Source organism: Hyperolius riggenbachi, chromosome 9 (assembly GCF_040937935.1).
Source record: "Hyperolius riggenbachi isolate aHypRig1 chromosome 9, aHypRig1.pri, whole genome shotgun sequence".
Lineage (NCBI taxonomy): Eukaryota > Metazoa > Chordata > Amphibia > Anura > Hyperoliidae > Hyperolius > Hyperolius riggenbachi.
This window is the reverse complement of record NC_090654.1, coordinates 264,760,116-264,786,666: the sequence shown is the minus strand read 5'-3', so window position 1 is coordinate 264,786,666 and position 26,551 is coordinate 264,760,116. Positions and strand designations below refer to the sequence as shown.

General features: G+C 46.3%; 1 protein-coding gene across 1 annotated transcript in view; it reads right to left on the bottom strand.

Annotated features, from left to right (window-relative positions):
- SPTLC2 (serine palmitoyltransferase long chain base subunit 2) overlaps positions 1 to 25,800 on the bottom strand; it is a 72,802-nt gene extending 47,002 nt beyond the window's left edge. Inside the window, exon 1 of the mRNA XM_068254470.1 lies at positions 25,635 to 25,800. Coding sequence (XP_068110571.1) covers positions 25,635 to 25,733 — 99 coding nt within the window. The 5' untranslated portion in view covers positions 25,734 to 25,800. The remainder of the gene's footprint in view (positions 1 to 25,634) is intronic.
- Between the last annotated feature and the right edge of the window lie 751 nt (positions 25,801 to 26,551).

Sequence of the window (26,551 nt, the reverse complement as noted above, 5' to 3'; positions counted from 1 at the left end):
GAGGGGAGGAGACACAAACTACTGCAGGGAGATCTCACCATTGTGGGAGGGGAGGAGACACAAACTACTGCAGGGAAAGCTAACCATTGTGGGAGGGGAGGAGACACAAACTACTGCAGGGAGATCTAACCATTGTGGGAGGGGAGGAGACACAAACTACTCCAGGTAAGTCTGACCAAAGCTGGAGGGGAGGAGACACAAATGACTGCACGGAGATCTCACCATTGTGGGTGGGGAGGAGAGAGAGAGAAACTACTGCAGGGAAAGGTGAAGGAAAAAGGGTGAGGATGGCTACAGCTTCAGCTCATAAAACAAAACAAGAATTCGGAGTGACTGCTTGTAGTAACCACAACATTTATGGACTTCTTTTCTTAGCGCTTGTCTAGATAAACCTCCCCGTGAGAGGAGGACATTATGTGAGGTTTACATACTTTGCATTCATTGCTGAAAAAGAACGCATCTGAGATGCTTCACATTGCTGTAGTCTGTGTGCCATATTGTCACACGGGGAACAGCAAAGGGAGACACAGTGGTGGGGAAGGGAAGACACTTGCAGGGAGAGATAGGTAAATAAGTAGACGGAGAGACAGAATGCGCTGTCTCTCCATTGCTACTGCGCATGCACAGAACGCTTCCGGACGCACAGAGGAAGCCACACAGTCCACAATGCGCATGCACAGTGGCCGTTGACTCACCGAGTCATCCGGATACAGAAGAGGAAAGCAAAGGAGCAGTGCAGTGCAGAATCACGGCAAGCAGGAGGACTTCATGGGAGCTAAAAGTAACTGGGCAATTTTTTTTTTTTTTTATTAAATGTCCCTTCAAGCTATGCAGATTCTGGGGCTACACAAACAGTTCCTAAACTGCATCTAACTAGCCACAAGACCTGCATAAGTCATTTGTGCCAGTAATTAATAAAGAAAGAAATTTAGAAGAATTAGGATGACATCATTTATTGGCTCCATCAGCTTTCAAGCAAACAGGATTGAAGCCCGACAAAGGCTATACAGCCAAAAGCTTGCCTACTCTTATTCTTTTAAGTTAGCCAATAAATGGTATCATCCTGATTCTAAATTTCTTGCTTTTACTGATGGCTAACAGTACAACACCCTACTGCTAATTTACAAAGCGCCAACATATTCTGTGGCACTGTACAAAGTAAGAAACAAGGCATGGGGTACATAACACCGACAACAGTGAACACCAAATACAGACAAAACACAAAGTCAGTAGTAACAGTGACAAATGTAACATCATGAAATGCACAAGACACAAAATGTATAACAAGTTCCAAGACACAAAAGGGTGAGAGAGCACTGTCCTTGCGAGCTTACAGTCTAAAGAAATGGGGCGGTGGGGGGTGCATCAGATGGGGTATGCCCGGTCACATAGAGCGTTCTGCACCGGCGCAGTACTACTGACACAGGCGCAGAACACTCCCACTGACAGGAGCACAACAGGGGAGCGCGCATGGCCAGACTTTGCCGACTGGAGGACTGTCGTGCCAGATTTTAGGCGATCCAAGCAGAGGAAGTGGATGGCGAGGAAGCAACCAGGCTGGAGGAAGCCCCAGGTATGAATACATTTTCTCTCCCTCGCCATCTCAAGTACACTTTAACCTTACTTTCACTTGCAGCACCTCGGGTTATGCCAGTAGTAATATTACCCATGCTTGATGAAGCAACCCCATAGTAAAAAGTACAACTTGACCAGATGTGTGGTTGAACTTGCCTGGGGCTCCTAACGGTCCCCCGCAGATGTCCTGTGCCCGCGCAGCCACTCACCGATGCTCCGGCCCTGCCTATGGTTCACTTTCGGGATTTGAGACTTTCAAGTCAGAAATCCACTGCGCGACAACGTCCTTGCTCCCTCTGACGTCACCGGGAGTGTGTGGCGCAGGCCCAATACGGTCTGCGCCTGCGCAGTACGCTCCCACTGACGTCAGGGGGAGCGAGGACGTGCACAGGCGCAGATATTTTCCAACTTTCAAGTCAGAAATTACAGAAGTGAACAGGAGGCGGGGCCGGAGCATCGGTGAGTGACTGCGCGGGCACAGGACGTCTGCGGGGGACCTTCAGAAGCCCCAGGTAAGTTCAACTCTTTTCCCCCCTACAGTACGCCTTTAAAGATTTCAAAAGGTTAGATCAGGCATGGGCAAACTTGGCACTCCAGCTGTTAAGGAACTACAAGTCCCACAATGCATTGCAGGAGTCTGACAGCCACAGTCATGACTCATAAAGGCAAATGCATTGTGGAACTTGTAGTTCCGTAACAGCTGGAGGGCCGAGTTTGCCCATGCCTGGGTTAGAGAGTGGCAGATGTGTTGTTGAATTGGATTCCAGAGGAGGGATGGGGCTTGTGAGAAATCTTGTACAGGTATATGTGAATGCGACGAGGTGATTCTAATGCTGGGATTACACGATACTTTATTTGCGTTCGATTCAGCGCGCGATTAGCCATTCGATTTTCTGCTCGATTCTCTTATCTTTTTTCCATTGACTTCTACAAGAAATCGAGCGGAAACTAATCGAGCAGAATATCGGACATGTCGGAATTTTATCATCGAAGGCATCTATCGAAACGGTTCTTACAAGAACGTATCGTGTAATCCCAGCATAAATGAGGACAAAAGAAAGTTGTGTGCAGATCTGAGATTGTGGTTGGGCAATTAAAGAGATAAGTTGGCAAAACTGCTGTATCACGCAACATCTCCCAGATCCGGCCTTTCCTGACCCCAGACACTGCCAAACTCCTTGTCCATGCCCTCATCATCTCCCGCCTGGACTACTGCAACTCCCTCCTGTCAGGCCTCCCTCAAAACCGCATAGCCCCCCTACAATCCATCATGAACGCAGCAGCCAGACTCATCTACTCCTCCCACCGCTCTGTCTCCACGACTCCCCTACGCAAATCCCTTCATTGGCTTCCAATTCACTTCAGAATTAGCTTCAAGATCCTATGTTTGGTATACAAATCCATACACCAGTCCTGCCCAAGCTACATCTCTGACCTGGTCAGCAGATCTACACCTGGCCGCCCACTTCGCTCCTCCAACAACCTCCTCTTAACCACCCCACGCATCTCGAACTCCCATGCACGACTACAGGACTTCATTAGAGCTGCGTAATATGTTGGCGCTATATAAATCTAATAAATAATAATAATAATAATAATAACCAGTGTCGGACTGGGAGGTGGAAAAACTGAGGAAATCCACCTGCTGGCCAAGCAGCAGAAACCCTGTGTTATCACTCCCAATAGAAACCTGTAGCAAGTCTGTACTGTGAGCAGCAACACCTGATTACTGCTGCTTGGCCAGCAAGTGGATTTCCTCAGCTTTTCCAGCTCCCAGTCCGACACTGATCATGACTGCTATGACCGCACATCAATCAGTAATATTCGGCAAATCCCCAGAGCATGATTATGTATCCCCTGTAACGGCACTAACAATCTGGGGTCTAATCTCTGTGAAATGTCCCTTCTTACCCACATATTTCCTGGGATTAGCATACAATATACATCACATGCCACTGGGGGGGTGGGGTGATCATGGCGAAGCGCGTAAGGACGACGACAAACAATATTTACAGCACACTGGAATTTATGTTCCATAACATTTGCTCACAGGCCTCTCGCGAATACGAGTTTCCTATTTACCACCTAAGTCTGGCAATTACACTTACTTTACTATGTTTGCTTTTTACCTTTGTTTTAGCAGTTTATGGTCTATAAAAGGTGCTTGTTTTTCCTGTGCAGACTGTTTTACACTAAACACACAGAAGCCGTTTGGAATGTGGCCTCCGCAGAAGATTCAGGAGCTGCTCAGTGACGCTGAACATCCCACCAGCTCAGGAATGTGTCCAGCACCAGCCCGGCCTCTGGTGGGGGCACCCCTTCCTCACCCATCTCTCCAGCATTCCAAGGCAGACAACAACACCCAGAACTTCCTCCACTGGCAGCCCCGCTGTGAAAGCTACACAAACGATACAATTTACAACACCGCCGCAAACCATATCTGTTTACATCTCCAATCCAAAGGTGCCCATGCATCAGGCAATGTATGGGCAGATTGACTACGACACAGATCACTCTCTGATCGAAACACTGCAGACAGATTCCCGATAGATTTCAGCACGAAATCTATCCAGAACTGAACTAGTGACAATGCCTTCCCGCCTGCCTTCCCCACGTTATATGTCCCCCAAGTGCAATCGATCTGATGGCATTTTGTTGCCATCAGATTTCCATTAGGTCCAATGCAAAATGATAAGCTATCTCGAAAGATAAGCCTAAATTTTCCAACATGTCAGATTGATATCGATCGAAATCGGCCGCAAATCGAACGACTGGTCAATCGATTTGCAATCAATCGATCGAAAATCAGCTGAGTGTATGGGCCCCTTTAAAAGCACACCTGAAGCAAAAGGGATATGGAGATAGACATTCAATTTTAACCAAATTCACCCCAAGGTCAGACCTCGCAATGCTCAGAGAAACTGCTCAAACACCCGGGGGCTACACCTCAAAATCTGCAGACCGCAGTTAGCAAGTGTAATGTAACAGTTCGTGGCAGTACAAAAATACTGAACAAGTACGGCTTGTTTGGAAAGGTTGCCAGGAGAAAAAGACTCTTCTCTCTAATAACATGGCAGCTCTGCTCAGGTTTCCAAAGCTGCATTTGAACAAACCACAGAACCTCTGGAACAATGTCCTTCCGTTACAGGAGCCCAAGGTGGAGGAATAGTTTGGACACAATGCACAGCACCGATGTTAGCAACATCTAAACACAGCATGTGAGCACAGACACCATATAGCAACTGCCACTGTCCTGTACACAGGTAGTCCCTGGTTAACGAGCAAGATAGGGACTGTAGGTTAGTTCTTATTCAAAATCCGTTCGAGTGTGAAGCCATCGTTCCCATCGACTTCCTGTTCTCCCCCAACCATGTACCTTTAGCAGAGTGTGCGCAGTGGAAGCAGCAACACGTGTCTCACCTGCCAGCGATGAGCAACCACTTCTCACTCTCACTACTTCCCCTGCATGTTGCGTGTAATGACGTGATCAGGAGAAGCCAGGAATAGGGGAAGCAGTGAGGGTGCGAGGAGGTTCGCTGATCACTGCAGGCCAGGCACCCCTGGAGCAGGCGAGATACATTGTCCTTTCCACTGCACATACAGTACATTGTTATAGTAACAGGGCTAGGGGAACACAGGGCGAAGGAACAGCTCACCCATTGTATTGATGGTGTGCAACCTCATTAAAATGGGTGAATGAGCCATTCGTACACCGGGTGTTCATAAGCCCTGTACCATGTACAAAATATGCAGACTGGCAAACTGTACACATATACACTATACTCTAAACCAGCCTTTCTCAACCTTTTTACCCTGGAGGAACCCTGCAAAAAAAACTTTTGGATCGCAAGGAACCCCTGCAAACAATTTTTTGATCTTGAGGAACCCCTGCATTTATTTTGCAGGAGGCATGGTCTTTAAAAGTATGTGTGGCTGTTTATTTCACTACTCCCTATTACACTGCCACTCATTATACTGTCTCCTGAGCCCCCAATTTAGTGCTTCACGTTACAGTACCACCTATTATGGTGTGGTCTGTTATACTTCCCCCACGATGGGGGAAAATGCCAAGGAACCCCTGCAGAGTGCTTAAGGAACCCTGGGGTTCCAGGGAACCCTGGTTGAGAAAGCCTGCTCTAAACATACACCACTGTACACACACAAAGACTGACCATACACTGTACATGCAGTACACGGGGCACTCTGTACATTTACATATTATGCACGTTGTGCACAAATGACACACCATACTACACATGACAGCGAATACGAAATTCTGGGACACCTTCTCTTCTGGATGATTAAAGGTGAAAAAAAAAATGGTCAGTTAACCGGATCACAGGCAGACAGCAGTACAACACATTCGTGATGAAATCCGGCACACTATAGCAAACGTGTTATGCTACACATGGTACACACATCACATAAACCATCGTGGTACACCTGTGCGCTGAGCATACCCTATATCAGCCTTTCCCAACCTTTTTACCCGGGAGGAACCCTGCAAATAACTTTTGGATCTCAAGGAACCCCTGCATTCATTTTGCAGGTGGCATGGCCATTAAAAGTGGTAGGCCAGGGGTAGGGAACCTATGGCTCGGGAGCCAGATGTGGCTCTTTTGATGGCTGCATCTGGGTCAAATACAAATCAGTAGGTGTTGATTCACTAAGCTACGCTGATTAAGCAGCGCAGCTTAGTGTGGCAGCGCAAGTAACATTTTCAAGTAGACACGCTACTGCTGTAGCATGCACTACTAACTTACTCACGATACCTCAAAACTAACGACTGCTCCAATTGTCCCACCCTGGATCCTGTAGAGCAGGTGTAGGGAACCCATGTCTCGGGAGCCAGATGTGGCTCTTTTGATGGCTGCATCTGGCTCACAGACAAATCAGTAGCGGTTGATTCACTAACCTACACTGCTCAAGCAGCGCAGCTCAGTGTGGCAGCGCAAGTAACATTTCCAAAGTGCTGTAGCATGCACTACTAACTTACTTGCGCTACCCCAAAATGAACAACGGCTGCTCCAATTGTCCCACTCTGGACCCTGTCAGGTCCAGTGACTTTGTAGGACGAGATCCCCGCACTTTGGCCCAATAGACTGCCACAATTGACAGGCAGCCTATTGGGCCAAAGTGCGGGGATCCTGTCCTACAAAGTGAATCAACCCGAAGCCCCCCCCCCCCCCCCCCCCCCCCAAGCCAGCTAGCTAATTGTACAAGCTGTTAGAATTTCTCCTGTCTGGGAAATTGCTGATGTTGCTGAAACCCAAGAGAAGCTGAAGACGTGTCTGACACTTTCGCTGCCTAGAGGATCAACTGTATACACATCACTATGGCAACAGGGACATGCGCCCCCCTCTGCGTATGCGCACTGTGCCAGTCTGAAACATATTGTATGGCTCTCTCAGAATTACATTGTAAAATATGTGGCGTTTATGGCGCTCTCAGCCAAAAAGGTTCCTGACCCCTGTAGTAGGCTGTTTATTTCACTACCCCCCATTACACTGCCCCTCATTATACCATCTCCTCTTTCCTAGTGCTTTTTATTAATGTGCTCATTATTATTCTTAGTTCTTTTTTTACAGTATCTCCAATTATAATGTGCTCTATTATACTTCCCCCACGCTGGGAAAAAATGCCAAGGAACCCCTGCAGACTACTCAAGGAACCCTGGTTGAGAAAGACTGAGACACACACACACACACACACACACACACACACACACACACAGGTCACAGCATGTACACAAGTAGCCAGATTTATCAAAGCATTACCGACAGTTTTTTCTTCTAAAACTGTTCTAACCAGCAGAAGAACAGTTCTGCATGATAGTAAGAAACCCCCCAAAGTCTATGTAATAGTGGCAGTTTAACATGGATTTCTAGAGCTACACTACAGTTAAGAAAAGTGCAAATCCATTCCTTAACTGCTGCAGATTAAGTGCTCATTAGCAGTTCTTCAGGTAGTGCAGGCTAGATGTGATTTGTGGAGGGCTCCTACCCCCCCCCCCCCCCCCTCGAGCCCGCTGACAGCAGATGTGTTGGTTACCTCAGCAACAGCAATTCCCCTCACACACTGTACTGCCTGAGAGACCTTCCTAGCTCCTTCTATTCCTTACAGTTTAAGAAGGAGTCTGCACTATCTAGTGATTTCTTAAAGTGAACCTCCGGACTAAAAATCGACTTAGCAGAACTGAAAAGGCTTGGTGTTTCTTTAACAGTTTCACAGCATCAGAACTTTGTTTCTCTTATACAAGCCTCATTTTTAGCTGCACAGAAGAAAACTGCCCGGGCTTTTTTCCCCTGATGCTGTGCAAAGCATGATGGGATTTCTGATGTTGTTGCTCTCGTTCTGCTGTTTTGGTGCAAATTTTTTTTTTTTTACATTTTGAATTTGACATTTGAAGCCTAGCATGTGCAGCTGGGAGGGGTTATCAGGACACAGGACAGTTGGAACTGTGTCTCCTGCCCCTTGTCACCTCCTTTCAACCAAAAAGATGGCTGCCCCCATGACAAAGATGGCAGGCCCCATGAATCACAAACATATGCCTGTTCTTTTAAAACAGGGTGGGTAAGAGATTATATTACCTATCTATTCTAATTAACATAACTAATGTAACTTAATGACAGTATGTTTGTTTAGGCTGAAGTTCCCCTAGGATGTCTGAGACTGTTCTGCACAGATTTCTGAAAACCTAATATTTTGTCTCAGACACTCTTGATAAATCTCACCCAAGGTACAGCACTCTGGTGTGTACTGCAGCCTGGTAACACACAGCTATGACAAGTCAATGCAGCTTTGTGTATAATCCCAGGAGGCAGATAATCACACAATCACCAGCCCCTCACAGGAGAGCCGCAGCCTGGGACAGTGCCCAGAACGGCAGAAGCACAAAGCATGGACCGGTCTGTCTGGTTCCAGCTACAGACATTTCATCTACTTCCATCAGACTTGTCAACAGGATAACACGCAGAGCCCTGAGCAGGTCTGAGGCCTACACTGCTACCCAAGTGGGCCACTACAGATACCAGCATGCCTCTGCCACCAATCCCAAGTGTGCCACTACAGATACCAGCATGCCTCTGCTACAGATGCCAAGTATGCCACTACAGATACCACCATGCCTCTGCCACAGATCCCAAGTGTGCCACTAGATACCAGCATGCCTCTGCCACAGATGCCAAGTGTCCCACTACAGATCCCAGCAATGCCTCTGCCACTGTATGGAGTAACACAAACACCATCACATGTCGCTGAACAAGGCACACTTCTTGTCCAGTAAATCCAAGCAGGAAGTCACAGTTTTTCCCTTCCAGCTCAATCAGCCAGCAGGAAGCAGAATAAAGTCACTTGATTGTCTGATGACTTGAGTGTGACCAATTCAAGTATGACTGTCATTACAGAAGACATCTGCAGCTAAACCTCGCCACACACTACAGATGATCAGTAACTATCGGTTTCACCATGGAAAATATGATGTGTCAACTGGTGTCCCCCAAAGCTCTGCACTCTGCAAGCCCGAGCTCTGTACACTTATCAAACCTGCTGCAATTGTCTCACATGGAATGCAGTGGTGATTTTTCTATACCTTCCCAGCTAACCGCTTCTTTCACTAAACACAGTTAATGAGACGATCATGCTTCTGACTAGCATGCAAATATAATGTAAACTGTATGCATAAACTGGGCCAGAACAAAACTGTGGGCACTTTGCATTACATTTTTAACCACTTCGCATCCAGACCTTGTTTCCCCCTTATGGACCAGAGCAGTTTTGACTTTTTAGCCATGTCCCTATTTGATCAGCAATCACTTTATCCCTACTTATGACACATAAATGAAATATAGTTTTTTTCAAGACTAAACTTTCATTGTATGGCATTTTTCCCCTCGAACAATTTTGTTTTCTATGCGTTTTAATGGGAACTATGAAGAAAAAAAAAAAAAGACCCACATTTCTCAGTTTGACCAATTCCAGTTTAAAAATAAAAAGCACTATTGTAGATAAAGAACACAAATTTTGTTTGGCTATTTCTACGGTTTATCACAAAGCTTAAATGATGTTCCCGTTACAATTCATGGTGAAGATATTTGATTCTGAAATAATGCTGCAGTGTGTATTTTTCACTATGAACTGAGAAAATATAAGTATTTTTACTGGTTAAAGTCAATCTTATTAGCTCAGGGAACATCTAGTTCCTTTCACCAATTAGTGCTGCAGGAAATAGCAGCAGAAGTTTGCACAGGCGCAAGCCCAATCGTGCACAGCTGTGCTTCAGTTACAAGATGTATATCTACGTCCTCGTGGCTCAGATAAAGTCACAGAGGACGCAGATGTAGTATAGTGGTGGAAAAAGTGGTTAAACAAGTTGAACAAATCGACATCTGGCTGACTATAAATTGGGGGGGGGGGGGGGGGTGTTATGGGAGCCTCCCAGGGTGGGGTGAAAAGCCAGGGTTCACTGCAACGGCAAGGGTCTGCACAAGAGATACGCAGAGCCCAGCCCACCGCACTCCGCCTGTAAGCCAAACACCACTTCTGACTGGAGAGCCCCTTTACCAGCTCTCACACGCACTCGGGTAGCCCGTCCAACACTCGGTACTGGGGCAATTATACTACCTATACGGGGGCAACAATACTACCTGTACTGGGGCAACTATACTAGCTACCTACACTGGGGCAACTATACTAGCTACCTATAACGGAGCAACTATACCTGGATACCCTATACAGGCAGCACATATACCTGGCTGCCTACCTGAGGGTGAACATTTTTCTGGTGGTGTGCAATAGTTCCAAATCAGTAAGAAGGGGGGGGGGAGGGAGGGGGCATCCTCACAAGTTTGCCTCAGGCAGCAAAAGTCTACAACCAGCCCTGAGTAAGTCTATAAGATCCCCTTTGCAAGTTGTAGTAATGAGACTCCTTAGTTTCCGGCACCTGCTCTAGCTGTAGTGAGCACAGTGGACCTGAACTCAGAACTTAGTCTCAGCTCTAAATGATAAGCAACAGCCGAATAGCCTTTAAAAAAATTATTTGTTACAGCTGACACAAATCCTGCAATATGCAGTTTGTCTACTTCCTGCTTTCATGGGAGCAGATATATTGTTAACATCCTGTGCTTTCAAATGAGCTATCTGCCGTGACAGTCACCTGACACAGCTAGGGGATAAAAAATTACAACTTGTGCTTAGTCAGTTCCACTTTAAAGGGAACCGAAAGTGAGGGATATGGAGGTTTACATATTGACTTCATTTTAAACAATACCAGTTGCCTGGCTGTCCTGCTGATCATCTGCCTTTAATAATTTTAGCCATAGACCCTGAACAAGCATGCAGATCAGGTGCTCCTGACTGGATTAGTGGCATGCTTGTCTCAGGCGTGTGATTCAGACACTACTGCAGACAAAGATCAGCAGGACTGCAAGGCAACTGGTATTTTTTTTAAAGGAAATAAATACGGCAGCCTCTCACTTCAGGTGTTACCTTCACAGCCCTTATGCACAGCACCTGATGAAGGGCCTGCGTGTCCTTAACATTTAGTGTCACTGTTCCGCAATACAAACAACATTTTGCAGCCAATGGTGAGCTGCCTCTTTTTTACCTTTGGTTGTTCCCAGACATAGGAATCCGGTAGAAGATAGGCACTGGCTCAATCCCAGGTTCTTACACCTGAGTGCTGTCTCCCTGGAAAGTTACTTTGCAAACTTGGAAGGGAATCACCTTCCTGGCTCACTGATAAGTAAGGACACACAGCAAACATGCCAGGGAGGTGTCATGGCGGAGGGAATATGACATGCAGGTGACACACTCCTGCCTCCAGGTCACACGGTGTACAGGCTGATGGCCAGATAGCAGCTCTGACCCAGTGATCCCAGGAAGGGGTATTTCCTGTCCTGTCCTCCAGGAGCACATTCATGGCTGCCACCCTGCAGTGACATGCCTATTATAGGGACACCACTGTGTGACGATGTGATACTCAGATTCCATCTAGAAGCTGCAGATCTTCCAGTACTGCTGGTCTAGCACGGGAGACGGGTGCGGCTGCACATTCCCTAATTACACACATATGTCTAGCAGGAATGTGTGATCACAGAGTGTATATAGGAGTGGTGGCCATACTTGCTCGGCATACAGCGGCTGTATATTGTCCTAACCTCAGACACGAGCTATATACAAGCACACTAAAAGATAGGATCATGTAAAACAACCAATGGACAGTCATTCCATGATCTACCTTCCAGATATCCACGCAATGCGAACAGCAGCTAAAGACTACAAACGACAAAACAATCCAATCGTTGAACGATGCAGGATCTAGGGGAAGTGCCGTAGACTTTGCAGACGCATCCTTTAATGATCAATTTTAGTTTTGTACACACTGACTATAAATAATTATCTATCGAAACACACGAGCTTCATCGTGGAACGTTCATTTTAGCCGCCATTTGTGTTCAAATTTTTTAACACAATCTGCCCAATCTGCCCTTCAATTTGAACAATGTTTGCTCCACGTGTGTATGAGCCTTACAGAGGAACTGTCGCAAAAATCTTAAAAATTTAATAAGAAGCAAGTTTCTTCCAGAATAAAGTGAGCCATATATTACTTTCCTCCTATGGTGCTGTCACTTACAGTAGGTAGTAGAAATCTGACATTACTAACAGGTTTTGGGCTAGTCCATCTCTTCATGGGGGATTCTCAGCATGACCTTTATTCTTTATAAAGACATCCCCTGAAAGAGATTTATACAAAGATGCTGGAAAGCAGGGAGTGCTCACCGTACACTTTTTTGGACAGAGCAACTGCCATTCACTAAGTGCTTTTAAAAATAAAGAAAACCCTGAGAACACCTCTCCCCCCCCATGAGTGGATGTGCTAGCCCAAAATCTGATGGTAATGTCAGATTTCTACTACTAACATAGGGGAAAAAAGTAATTTATGGCTCATTTTACTCTGGAAGAAACATACTTCTTATTTGTATATGTTTACATGTATTTTAAATTTTAAGATTTTCGTGACATAGGTCCTTTAACGCTTAAAAGACATCTAAGGTGAAAATAAACTGATGAGATAACTATCCTCCTCCTAAACTGACTTTTTCAGATATCCCACAGTTTTATTTTATATTTAAAATCTAGTTTTTAAGTTTTTACTGTTCCATTGTCTCTGCTCAATGACATTCATTGCATTCATAGAAGTATGCTAGAGCTCAAATCTATGAACTATTGACCCTTTTATCTCATTCCTGCTCTCGGAAGGCATTTACTGACTGGAAAGGGTTTTATGGCTATAATTTCTTAGCAGTGGGGGTTATGCTATAGTCCGACCTAGTCCAGAGCCAAACTGAAACTATCACTCGCATACCTGATGTTTACCTTTTTTGGGCAGAGAAGGGGGGGGGGGTGGGGTATGGGGAGGAACACAGCATAGTTATTTGAGTGCTTGACACTGTACATACACATCTTTATCTCATCATGTCACCTTCGCGCGCGCGCGCGCACACACACACACACACACACACACACACACACACACACACACACACACACACACACACACACACACACACACACACACACACACACACACACACACACACACACACACACACACACACACACACACACACACACACACACACACACACACACACACACACACACACACACACACACACACACACACACACACACGGTATATGGGGCTAACAGAAGAGCGGAGGATTCAGAAGACGTTCGGACAGGTAATCTAAAAATGCTCACATTACATATATATTTATACTATGCGGGAGGGAAACAGCACCGGGGGGTTCCGTCGCTCGTCTCAATATCACTTACCGTTACTTCCGTGCACCCAACCGACCACGATGGCCGACATCTTGCAGCATGTCCAACAAATATGCGCATCCAAATTGGTTGCATTTTCAATATGGCATGCACTTGGCAGCACAGATATTCATCAGATTCCGATAATAATCGAATTGGATGGTCGATGTATGGCCACTTTTTTGCGCCTCCTACATTATGTCATTGTGACAGTGAGACAAGAATGAAATCATCCATCCATATTAATGGACATCATCCGTTAATAGATCAGCAGCTCTTTAATTATAAAGGATAATTAACAGCTCTTGGGAGTACCAGCCATGTAATGTGTTTACTAATAAAACTGTATCACAATAAAGGATCAACACCCCAAACACACAAATACCATACACACACGCTGTATAAACAAATACATACAGTACACACACTACATACAAACACCCAAACTACACACAATAAAAAAAAAAACAAATACACTGCACGCACATTATACTCATGGGAAGCCAGTTAACTTCTCTAAGTTTTTTGGGGAGATGTGGGAATAAACCAGAGTGCCTGGAGGAAACCCACGTAAACATGGGAAAAACATACAGACTTCATGCAGCTAGGGCCCTGGCTGGTATATCTACGGGAACCCAGTGCTGCAAGGCAAGGGTGCTATCCACCTACACATACGTGTGTGTACAGCATTCGGTTTATAAAGGAAAATGCCATGATCTTCCCCTCCCAGCTGTCTCTATAAAGTCACTGTAAATAGATTCCAATAAAGGGAGCAGTCAGCTGACTGTTTATCAATGTTGGCTGAGGCAGCATCACCTGACTGCTTGCTACTCTCTGTATATCAGCTATAGGGGAACACCGTGACTGTGGTATAGATCTATGCTGGCTGCTCTCTGTATATCAGCTAAAGGGGACACAGTGACTGTGGTATAGATCTGTGCTGGCTGCTCTCTGTATATCAGCTATAGGGGACACAGTGACTGTGGTATAGATCTGTGCTGGCTGCTCTCTGTATATCAGCTATAGGGGACAGTGACTGTGGTATAGATCTGTGCTGGCTGCTCTCTGTATATCAGCTAAAGGGGACACAGTGACTGTGGTATAGATCTGTGCTGGCTGCTCTCTGTATATCAGCTAAAGGGGACACAGTGACTGTGGTATAGATCTGTGCTGGCTGCTCTCTGTATATCAACTATAGGGGAACACAGTGACTGTGGTATAGATCTGTGCTGGCCGCTCTGTATAACAGCTATAGGGGACAGTGACTGTGGTATAGATCTGTGCTGGCCGCTCTGTATAACAGCTATAGAAGACAGTGACTGTGGTATAGATCTGTGCTGGCTGCTCTCTATATATCAGCTATAGGGGGCACAGTGACTGTGGTATAGATCTGTGCTGGCCGCTCTGTATAACAGCTATAGGGGACAGTGACTGTGGTATAGATCTGTGCTGGCCGCTCTGTATAACAGCTATAGAAGACAGTGACTGTGGTATAGATCTGTGCTGGCTGCTCTCTATATATCAGCTATAGGGGGCACAGTGACTGTGGTATAGATCTGTGCTGGCTGCTCTCTATATATATCAGCTATAGGGGAACACAGTTACTGTGGTACAGACCGGTGCTGGCTGCTCTCTATCAGGAACAAAAAACTCCTGGCCAGGAAGCTGACACTCTACCCCGTCAGCCATCTTGGTCTGTCATTGCCAACATAAATGCCCCAGTATGTGGTCTGTATAATAAGATTAACCAGAGCCCCATATCACCTGGGTTCCAGCGTGTATGCAGCTTACCCAGCGAGATGGACGGTCACCGTGTGGAAGTCGACACTGGACAGGTAATGTATAAATGCACACAATTTGTCTCTAATCGAATCTGCCCATACACTACAGGCCGATTCCTGTCCGATTTCAGCATGAAATCATCAGGGAATCGGCTGAGCCGACGCGTCCGCCCCTGCCCCCAAAATGTATAAATGTATGCAGTGTGTAGTGCATCTATACATTACCTGTCCTGTAGCAGCTTGCCGGGTCCATCCGTCCATTTCACCGGGTAAGCCACATACACGCTAGTGGCGCATAGCGTCTGACGTCAGCCGCTATGCGCCTTCATGACGTCGGAGCGCCCCCGGCATGTATGCGGAACTCGGCGAGATTGACGGAAACCGCGTGGTGGCTGACACCAGACAGGTAATGTATAAATGCACTACACACTGCATACATTTATACATTGCGGCGGCAGCGGCTAGGGTTTCGTCGTCTCGCTGCTCGTTCGCAAGTCGGCCGCCGTACCGCTGCGCACCCAGCCAACCTCGGCCCGACATTTTCCAACATGTGCAATCGACTGTGCGGCCAATTTCTGTCCCGAAATTGGTCGCTTTGTTGGTTAGGGCATGCACTTGGCAGCACCAATTTTCTTCCAATTCGTTTATAATCAATCGAATTGATGGTCTATTGGTTGGTTGGTCGCCTAGTGTATGGCCCCCTTAACTGCTAGGCAGATAGATGGTTAGATATATAATTTCCAACATGTTGGATATTATCTATCTGGCAGGTAAATCTAAAGCCCCATCTACACGGTCCGATTCAATTACGATTCTATTTACAATCCGATTAAATCCGACATGTCCCATCGGGATTCGATTCAATTCGATTTGCCATGTTTTTGCAATGGCAATTCGAATTGAATCTCATCGAATCCAGATCGGACATGTCAGATTTAATCAGATCGTAAATGAATCTCACAAAGAATCGCATCATGTAGATTGGGCTTAAAGAGGAACTCCAGTGAAAATGTAGTAAAAAAAGTGCTTCATTTTTTTACCATAATTAGGTATAAATGATTTAGTCAGTGTTTGCTCATTGTAAAAATCTTTCCTCTCCCCGATTTACATTCTGACATTTATTACATGGTGACATTTTTACTGTGGGCAGGTTATGTAGCTGCTCCAAGCTGTTTTGGCTGTTAAGAGACAGCTGTAAACAGCTAATTCCTGTCTGTGAACATTGTTACATTGTGGCAGTTTGCCCAGAGTATCGTGGTAGTCAGAGCTTCTTGTGGGAGGGGTTTCAGCACAAAATCAGTCATACAGCGCCCCCTGATGGTCGGTTTGTGAAAATCATTTCTCATGTAAAAGGGGGTATCAGCTACTGATTGGGATAAAGTTCAATTCGAGGTTGGAGTTTCTTTTTAATGCTGGGTACACAAGATGCGTTTTTTCAGTTGATTTTCCGTCTGTTTTCTTTTCTTATCTATTTCCATTCACTTGTATGAGAAATCAATCAGAAAATAAGAAGATCAGACGTGTTGGAAATTATCTATCGCACCATCTATCTAATACAAAATTGCATGGCGTGTACCTAGCATAACAGAAAATTGTATGGTGTGTACCTAGCATCAGAGTCCCCAGGATTAATCTATTAGATTGAATGGCTACAAAAGGTTTAACTAGCAGTAGGCTAGCTAGTATAGGTGGCCAGCAGCCAGTCACGATCCTCCCCATAGAGGAGACCGGAGCTGTGCGGGGAGGCTGCGGCAATCGCTGGAACCAGGCTGGTAATGTATAAGTGGCTGGATCAGGGGGAGGGGGTGCAGGCCACCTATACCAGCTGGATAAACCATTTGCAGACATTACATCTAATAGATTATTCCTGGGGGACTCCTGGGGCTAGCGAGCGTAATGCCAGACAGTGTCGGGCATACCGCTCAAGAGGTTAAACAGACAATGTGTTGGGACATTATGTTTTAACTATAATTAAAAGACAGTAAAGAAGGTGGATCTAGACCTCAAATTTCCAAAATTACAAATCCTTTATTATAAACAGCCTTCAACGGAACACAAAATCACACCAATTAAAATGTTTAAAATCATGGAAATAGGACTTGCCCCGACTCCCACATACATCCACACTCGGCTCTCTGAGTCAACACACACCTGCGGATCTTCTAACTAAACTTAGGATATTTCTGTAGAGTAGCTGTTAAAGTGGACCCAAATTAAAAATACAAGATTTTAGGAATAAAATCTATTTTCTAAATTATAATGATAAATAGCAGCCTTTTTTCAGCTGCATGATGACAAATATAAAATATTTTACATTTATTGGAGGAACCCCTCCCTTCCTTTCATATTGCCAGGACAGAATCCAGCAGACCGGTGGAGATGGTATGACCAGAACCCGAAGTCTGGCCACTTCGGGTTCTGGCCGGTCAAATCGAGAAGTGGCCGGCTAATGCGGCCAATGTTAGAAATATTCTGAAATTGCAGACTTTGGCTGGCCAAACGCATTGTGGCTGTATGTTGCTGGCCAAGTCCCGAAGTCCTCCTCCCTCGGCTCTCCCCCGCTGACTGCACTACTCAACCATCAGATCAGGACGACCGGACCGGAGAGGCTGAGAGAGGCAAAGCGCACACATGACCCGCAGGACGTGAACACTTCAATGCAGAAGCACCAGTCATTTGGCAATTCCGCATGTGAAGTGCACAAGTCCGGGCGGGTAGCGTGCGCGCTGCTCTGCCTCCTCTCTCCGGTAGCCCTGATCTGAGGTCTGTGAGTAGCGCAGGCAACCCACCACCCCCCCTTTCCCGCGAAGCACCCCAGCAATGCAAAGTCACTAGCGGAGCGCCAGCCATGCAAAGCACCTAGAAAAGCCCCCCAGCCATGCATCCCCCCCTCATCTGTGACTAATCGCTACTGTAATTTGATCTCTCCCCATGTCCCTCGACTGCCACGGCAGAGCAGCTAATTTTAAGAGGCAGGATGTGAACAAATTTGTCTGCTTCTGTGAAATCAGGAAGTAGACATGCTGCTGATTTGTTGCACGATTGTGTATTAGCTGTGGCAAATAATTTTTGTTTCCCTGTGAAGGTTATTATGCTGTTGTGTATATTTCAGAGCAAAGAGGAAGTTCCGAGTGCCATTCGTGGTGCTGGACTGGACCCAGGATTTGTGCATTTTGGACTTTGGCCATTTCTAGAACTGGCCAGCCAGTGTCAAAAATTCCCAGCATTTTGGACTTTGGCCAACGTCAAATCGGCCAGTTCTAGAATTGGCCGATTTCTGGTTTTGGCCGTAACATAGATAAAAGAACAAAAACAAAACACAGGCTGCTACTGATGATGTCACAGGGGAGGTGATCTCAGCTTGTGTGAGATTTCACAAAGATGATGCCCCTGTGAGGGAGGGTAGCTGATGACAAACACACCTATGATCTAAAACCTCCTACTAAGCTCAAAAGTAATGGCTGCTTCCTGTATAACCCTAGTTATGAAAAGAAAAGGGTAAAAAGCATGCACTGAAGTGCTCATAGGCTTGAAGGAGTATTTATCTTTGTATGTGTCAGAGTGGTGCAACTAAATGTTATGAATTAAAAAAAAATGTTTGGTTTGGGTCCGCTTTAAAAAGAAATCAAAACTAGTCCTTGGTAAGAGTACTTGTAAAAGGTACAGACAGGAACAAATAACATCTATCAGGCCCTAGGCAATGTAACTGTGGGTACATGTAAGAGTGATGTGCAGGTAATCTGCAGGGGAATGAGGCGATTCTTCCTCTATTACGCATTCTTCATGAACAATCTGAACCAGGTTTACAGGTGATAGACAAAACCTCTGCGATCAATATGCACAACATTCACAGGGGATTCACAACAGCTCTGCAGGCAGTGCAATGTGTAACCCTAAATTTAACAACATATAAAATTAACTGATTGAGCAAAAAGGAGTGCATACATTTGCATACCAAATTTGCATAAACCATCACTACAGAATTATTTGCATCTTACTGACCATCCCTACTAATGACAACTAAACATAATAATAATCTGAACAGTTGTATAGCGCTTTTCTCCTGTCGGACTCAAGAGCTGCAGCTACAAAGCCGCTCAATAGGCCACCCTGTAGTGTAAAGGCGCGTACACATGCCATACTGTAGCAAACGACGGGTCCGTCAGACCCTCCTGCTGGGCGGTCGTTCTGCCGACATTAGCACGTGTGTTCACTACTGTCGGCAGAACGTCCGCCCAGCGGGAGGGTCTGACGGACCTGTCGTTTGCTACAGTATGGCATGTGTACGCACCTTTAGGGAGTCTTGCCTTGAACTCCTTACTGAATAGGTGTGAATTGCTGTGTACACATCAGATTTACAGTCCCAATCAGATATGTATATCTGACTTTAAAAATACAATGACTGCTTTATTGCAGCAGCACAAAACTTTTGTTGATTGGTGCATTTAATTTCAGCTTATATACACAAGTTATTTATGAAGACAATATCTGAGAAAGAATATTATCATTTTCTATTTTAATTTCAGTTTAAATTTATTGGGAGTCTGCATTTTGTTCCCGACTCCGAGTACCCCAAAATTGCTCCGACTGACTCCTTGACTCTAACTACACTGCCCTGTATAGATCTGTGCTGGCCTTTTGACCACCTTCGCTAAAATTAACCCCTTCCTGGCACTTGACCCTAACCTTCCCCTTCCAATGTAACCCCAACAACTACCTGCCCATACACCATTCCGGGACACTAACCAATACCTAGGGCTTTTGTTTTGCATAGAATTTTAGTAAGGAGGCTTTTTAGTCTCTTTCATCCCCTTATGCCGTGCATACACGGCTTGTTTATTCGATTGCCGCTCGTCCCCGCCGGCGCTTCCTTATCACCACTCGATTCCCTGCCATTGCCCGCCGGCGGGAATCGAGCGGGCGCGGGTCGAGCGGCATGATCGGGCCAGCTGAATATTATCAGCTGGCCGGATCAGCTGGTCGATACACGGTACAGAAACGTACCGTGTATCCCCAGCATTACACACTCCTAGGAGTTCTGGTTCACCAAGAGCTTGTTGGGCAATCGCAGGAGGAGGAAGAAGCAGAGAGGAGGAAACAGATAACAGAACACATCCATCAGCTGCAGAGTGTGGAAACTCTCTCTCTCAGCTCTCTCTTTCCAGCTAGCTGACTCATCTTATGTGAGTCAGGAGATAAGCAGAGAAACACATTATTTACACTTCCAGGAATAAAGCCTGGTACACCCACAGGAGGACTGTCACCTGCAGTAATTAGGAATCAATCTCACAGGCACCAGATCAGGGTCAGGACTGTCACCCGCAGGTATCAATCTTGCGGGCAACAGATCAGGGTCAGGACTGTCACCCACAGGTTAGCGGGAATCAACCCTGCGAATAACAAATCGAGGCCAGGACTGTCAGCCGCAGGTATGGGGAATCAATCCCGCAGGTAACAGATCAGGGCCAGGACTGTCACCCACAGGTATCAGGAATTAATCCCGCAGGTACCACCAGTTCTAGATTGGTCGTCCTAGACTAGTGTAATTGAGCCGGTGTACCTAGCCTAACAGTATTATGTAAAGACAATAAAATGGATGGGCTCGTGGGAAAACATTCTCTGTTAAAACCAGCTTACAACGATCCATGATTACAGAGGACAAATGAGGTTTGTACAAAATTTACATTTAAAGATTAAGTGCAGACACCAATATAAAGGGAGAATTATAAACACAAGCACAATCTGAGTAATTTTAAAGAGAATCTGTATTGTTAAAAATCGCACAAGAGTAAACATACCAGTGTGTTAGGGGACATCTCCTATTCCCCTCTGTCACAATTTTGCCGCTCCCCGCCGCATTAAAAGTAGTCAAAAACAGTTTTAAAAAGTTTGTTTGTAAACAAACAAAATGGCCACCAAAACAGGAAGTAGGTTGATGTACAATATGTCCACACATAGAAAATACATCCATACACAAGCAGGCTGTATACAGCCTTCCTTTTGTATCTCAAGAGATCACTTGTGTGTTTTTACCTTCTGTCCCCTTCAGCTCTCCTGCACTGAATACTAGTGAGAGGCTGTGAGGCTGATCCTTTCTTCCTGTCTAATTCCTCAGTACGGTATGTGTCAGCCCAGCTCCTTTCACAGCCTAACAGAGGAGGATTTTTATCCAGCTCTCTTCTATCACTGATAAGATAGCAGAGACGCTGCTGGCTTATGTAAATACACACACACTGGAGTGTGCATAGAGGGGCCTGGAGACTGTGCATAAACAGACCAGCACGGAAGAGTTGGCAGCCTTCCAGACACAGGCCGACAAGCCTGACAGGGGAAAGATACATTGATTTATTACAGAGACAGCTATAGTAGAAAGTGCTGCTGTAAGGCAGAGCACATTAGAATAGGTTTAGGAACTTGTAGGATGGTAGAAAAAACGTAATTTTTGTTACGGAGTCTCTTTAAAGGATACCACAACTGACATGTGGCATAATGAGATAGACATGGGTATGTACAGTGCCTAGCACACAAATAACTATGCTGTGTTCCTTTTTTTCTTTCTCTGCCTGAAAGAGGTAAATATCAGGTATGTAAGTGGCTGACTCAGTCCTGACTCAGACAGGAAGTGACTACAGTGTGACCCTCACTGATAAGAAATTCCCCCTTTTTTATCTCTTTCTTGCTCTCAGAAGCCATTTTCTGCTAGGAAAGTGTTTTATAGTTGGAATTTCTTATCAGTGAAGGTCACACTGTAGTCACTTCCTGTCTGAGTCAAGACTGAGTCAGCCACTTACATACCTGATATTTACCTCTTTCAGGCAGAGAAAGAAAAAAAGGAACACAGCATAGTTATTTGTGTACTAGGCATTGTACATACCCATGTCTATCTCATTATGCCACATGTCAGTTGTGGTATCCTTTAAGTTTATTTGGAGTTTAGTTGTTCCTGGAATGGAGCCATAACTCATTGTTAAGTTGTGCTTTAACCTTATCAATGAAGAAATGTGGACACATCAGCAGTAGTGCGCTGCCATGCTGATCGTGCTGCCGTATTGCGTACAGAAATGGCTCAGAATTGCACCGTGCAGAGGAATGGAGTTGCACTGCATTGTGCACAGAAATAAGAGCATTCAGGAACTGGCAAGTGCTGCATTGAGCGCTGTGTTGCTTACAGAAAGGGGGGAGTATGAAAACCAAGTTGGCGCTGCGTTGCTCACAGAAGTGGGTCAGTGCTGCGTTGTTGGAATGCATGTCTACGCAGCACATAAGTGTGTCCATCAGGCAGTGTTGTCTATGCATAGCAAACAACAGCTCAGCAATGCCACAGTGTGCCCAAGCCCTGTCAAACCGATCCCTTGACACACTCCAACCTATGATGTCAGCTGTGTGCAAACCTCTGATTGGCTGCACATCTCAGAAGAACCCCGACTCTGTATGCTGCATAATGCTGCTCCTGTCTGGAAGGCCCATAAGATTATTCTACATTTCCTCCAGTGGCTCAGCACTTACCATGGCAGCCTTGCTGCACAGAGGTCCTGGATCCAGTTCCTGCACTGTCCTCTTACTTTGCAGAAGACTGACAGAAAAGTGAAAAGAAACTGGAGCTGTTGTAGCAACCAAATGATCAAAGTTTTTAAGTGACCGGTCACCGTAAGCAACAGCTCCTCCTCCTCCCAATTCTGCAGATCTAAAGCTACTGGAACCATAAATACCAGCATGCACTACTTCCATCACAATTACCATTTAACCTACAGATGTTGGAACTACAAAACCCAGCATGCCCTGCTACCACCACAATAACCATATGACCTACAGCTGCTGGAACTACAAACCCCAGCATGCCCTGCTACATCACAATAACTATATAACCTACAGCTGCTGGAACTACAAACCCCAGCATGCCCTGTTATCATCATAACTATATAACCTACAGCTGCTGGAACTACAAACCCCAGCATGCCCTGTTATCATCATAACTATATAACCTACAGCTGCTGGGACTACAAACCCCAGCAAGCCCCACTACCACCCACCACAATAACCATATAACCTACAGCTGCTGGAACTACATACCCCCAGCATGCCCTGCCATCATCACAATAAGTATATAAACTACATACTCCAGCTGCTGCCAAGCGTCATCCAGTGTGGTCATCCGCTGAGCCTACCTGGTCTCCCCATCTATGTGTCACCCACCCATGCAGGGTAGGCAACAAAGCGCACGCACGCACGCGCACACGCACGCACGCGCACACGCGCGCACACACACACACACACACACACACACACACACACACACACACTTTCCACTGCACTCCTCCCCATGTCTTTTCTTATAGGGCATCTGCATCATGTGATAAACGCTTGAGGCCAAACATGAGCTGCACCATGGCATGTGCCCAATGCGACCACTACAAGCCTCTAGTGTGTGTCATGTGACACAGGCATCCCAGGAGAGAAGACACAGTGAGGAGTGCCTGGCAGGGATGGAGATAAGACGAGTGACAGTAAATAGGTGGGTGGGTGTAAGCTCTGCTGCCAACATTGTGTATGTCGTCCTGTAATCAAACGCTGGTACTGGCGTGCTACGGACTCGCTGACGATCAATAGCTTCTGACCAATCTGGGCTGGAAATGTATAGAACAATCAGGCATTGCATACTAGCAGATTCCGTCAGAAGTGTATGGCCACCTTAAAGGATACCGGAGGAGAAGTAAGTTATACAAATGGAAGGAGCAGGCATGCGTAGACAGCAGTCCTCACATCTACCGCTCCCCTACCCCCCCCCCCCCCCCCCCCCGTTAATGCCCCCATGACGCACCCTGTCCTATGGTGCAAGAGTAGGCCCGACAGCATGCATCCCTGATCATGCTCCTGCATGCGGGAGCAGTCTGTGCATGCGCACTATGCAACGAGAGCGCAATCAAAGACGCAGTGCACGACCTGACAGGACATACATACATTTACGAGGCATCAGAGAACAGTGGAAGCTGTGGACATAAGGACTGCTCCCGCCGTTTGTAATAATTACTTCGCCTCGGGTATTTAAGGCATCTTTTCTCCTGACTGAATAAACATGGTTTACCTTAACCTTTCCTGGTAAGTGAGAACTTCCATCCCTAGAATCAATCTTGGGCTCGTCCTCTGCACCTGCTCCAAAACTGCAGTGTCCCTCCTGTAATGCGGTACCCAGAACTGAATTCCATATTCCAGATCCAGCCTTACAAGGGATCTAAACAGGGTCAGTATTATGCTAGCATTCAAAGTTTATCTTTTCATTTTAACGCATCCCAAAAATTACAGCGAGCTGGAAGCAGCAGCTGTTCTGTGAAGTTTCCCGCTGGGCCTCCTCAGCTAGACTAGCTCCTAGAGGCACATGTATGCGTGATGAAGGGGGTTTGCGTATTGGGATACAGTATATATTGGGGTACAAGTCTCAACCTCCTGGCTCTCCCCTCCCTCCTCAATGCACAGACTCCTATAGGGGTGGGAGGGTACGGATTGTAAGCTAGCAAGGGCAGGGCTCTCTCCTCTTTTGCGTCTTGAAAATTATTTTTAGAGATGTCGGCGAACCATTCGCCAGCGAACCTCTATGGGCCGCTACTACTTCCGGGTCACTATGACCCACAGTAGTACAGCTGCGCTGGAGGTACACATCTTTGATCGCGCGCCTGTTGCCGGGCACTCTCTGCGCATAAGTGTGACGTCACGCACATGCGCAGAAAGTGCCCAGCAACAGGCGCACGATCAAGGACACGCACCGCTGGCCCAGCGCAGCTGTACTACTCTGGGTCATAGCGATCCGGAAGTAGTACAGGGTGAGCGGTTCGGCAACATCTCTAATTCTTATACATTTTATTTATCATGTTACTTTTATCACTGTCATTACCAATTCTGTATTTTGTATCATTTTAGTATTTTTCACTAATTATGTATCTTGTATATTAGTGTACATCATTGTCTGTATTATTATGTACCCCATATTCATTTCTTACTTTGTACAGAGCCACAGAATATGTTAGCGCTGTATGAATAAATAATAATGGGGTCCAGGGTGTATGTTTCACCTTTTGGCTCTCTGCTCCCCCCCCCCTTCCTCAGATGTAGTTGTTCCTCAGTATACAGACAACACATATATGGTATGGGGGGGAGGGGGGTACATGGTCTATATATTGTATGTGGGGTGGGGTGGAGTAAACAGAATAGATATTGGGGTACAATAGATATTGGGGTACAGGTCCCAGAGCTCTCCCCTCCCCCTCTGCATACAGACACATATAGGGCTGTGGGGTACAGTATTGGGGTACAAAAAATAGACACATAAGGGAGCATCTCTCACCTCCTAGCTCCTCCCCCCACTCCCTCAGATATGGCAGTTCCTCAGACATTTAGGGTTGGGGGAGGAGTTACAGTATTGGGGTACAGTGTAGAGCTATATTGGGGTACACGTCTTACCTCAGGGCTCTCCACTTCCCCGCGCACATAGCCGTTCTTCAGGCCGCAGTGGCCGTTCATAGCGACTCCCCCGATTTCTATGGTGCTACACCGCGGCATCTTCTCTCCTGTCACCGCCGCCACGCCCAGCCACCCCGATACCGGAACTAAGCGCCACCGACTCCGCCAATAGCGTCCGCCTACGTCACGAGGGCGGGAACACGAAGAAACCACTGCCGAGCGCCAATAGCAGAGCAGCAGGGCGGGGCGTAGCGGGGAGCGCCTGGTGACATCACGAGTGAGACTTGAACTGCGGTTACCCCAAGCGGTGGGTGTGGCCAAGTAATAAAGCGGGAAATGACTGAAATGTCAACACGGCCTCGTCCTGCCCCTCCGTTACCCGGGAGACGGCAGCCACGTGCCCAGCCCCTCACATCTGCCAACTTCTGCTTTAATAAGGGAGAGTGTGCCAGCGTGAGACTGGGGAGTCTGCACACTACCCGCATATACTATTCTATATATATTATAATTTTTAGAATATATCTATATGTACAAGCTGTCTCCTACTTACAGGCAGCTTCCGGGCCCATTCACACTTGCTGATCGCAAAACGCTAGCGATTTTGCTACCGGTTTGCTCTGGCGTTTTTGGCGATTAATGCCAAAAAAAAATCACCATTCACACCTGGCGATTTTTTAGCGATCGTGTTTTGCGCTTCTATAGCACTAAAACGCGATCGTCGGGAAATCGCCTAAAAATGGTGCAGGCTACGCGTTTGCGTTTAGCATTTTTGGGCAATTTGCAGGATTAGCGCAAATCGCCCAAATGAGAACGGGTCCATAGACTTTTATTACCCTAGCGCTTTGAAAAGCTCTAGCTTTTGAGCGTTTTGCCGAAATCATCAGCAAAACGCTTAAAGGGGAACTGAAGAGAGAGGT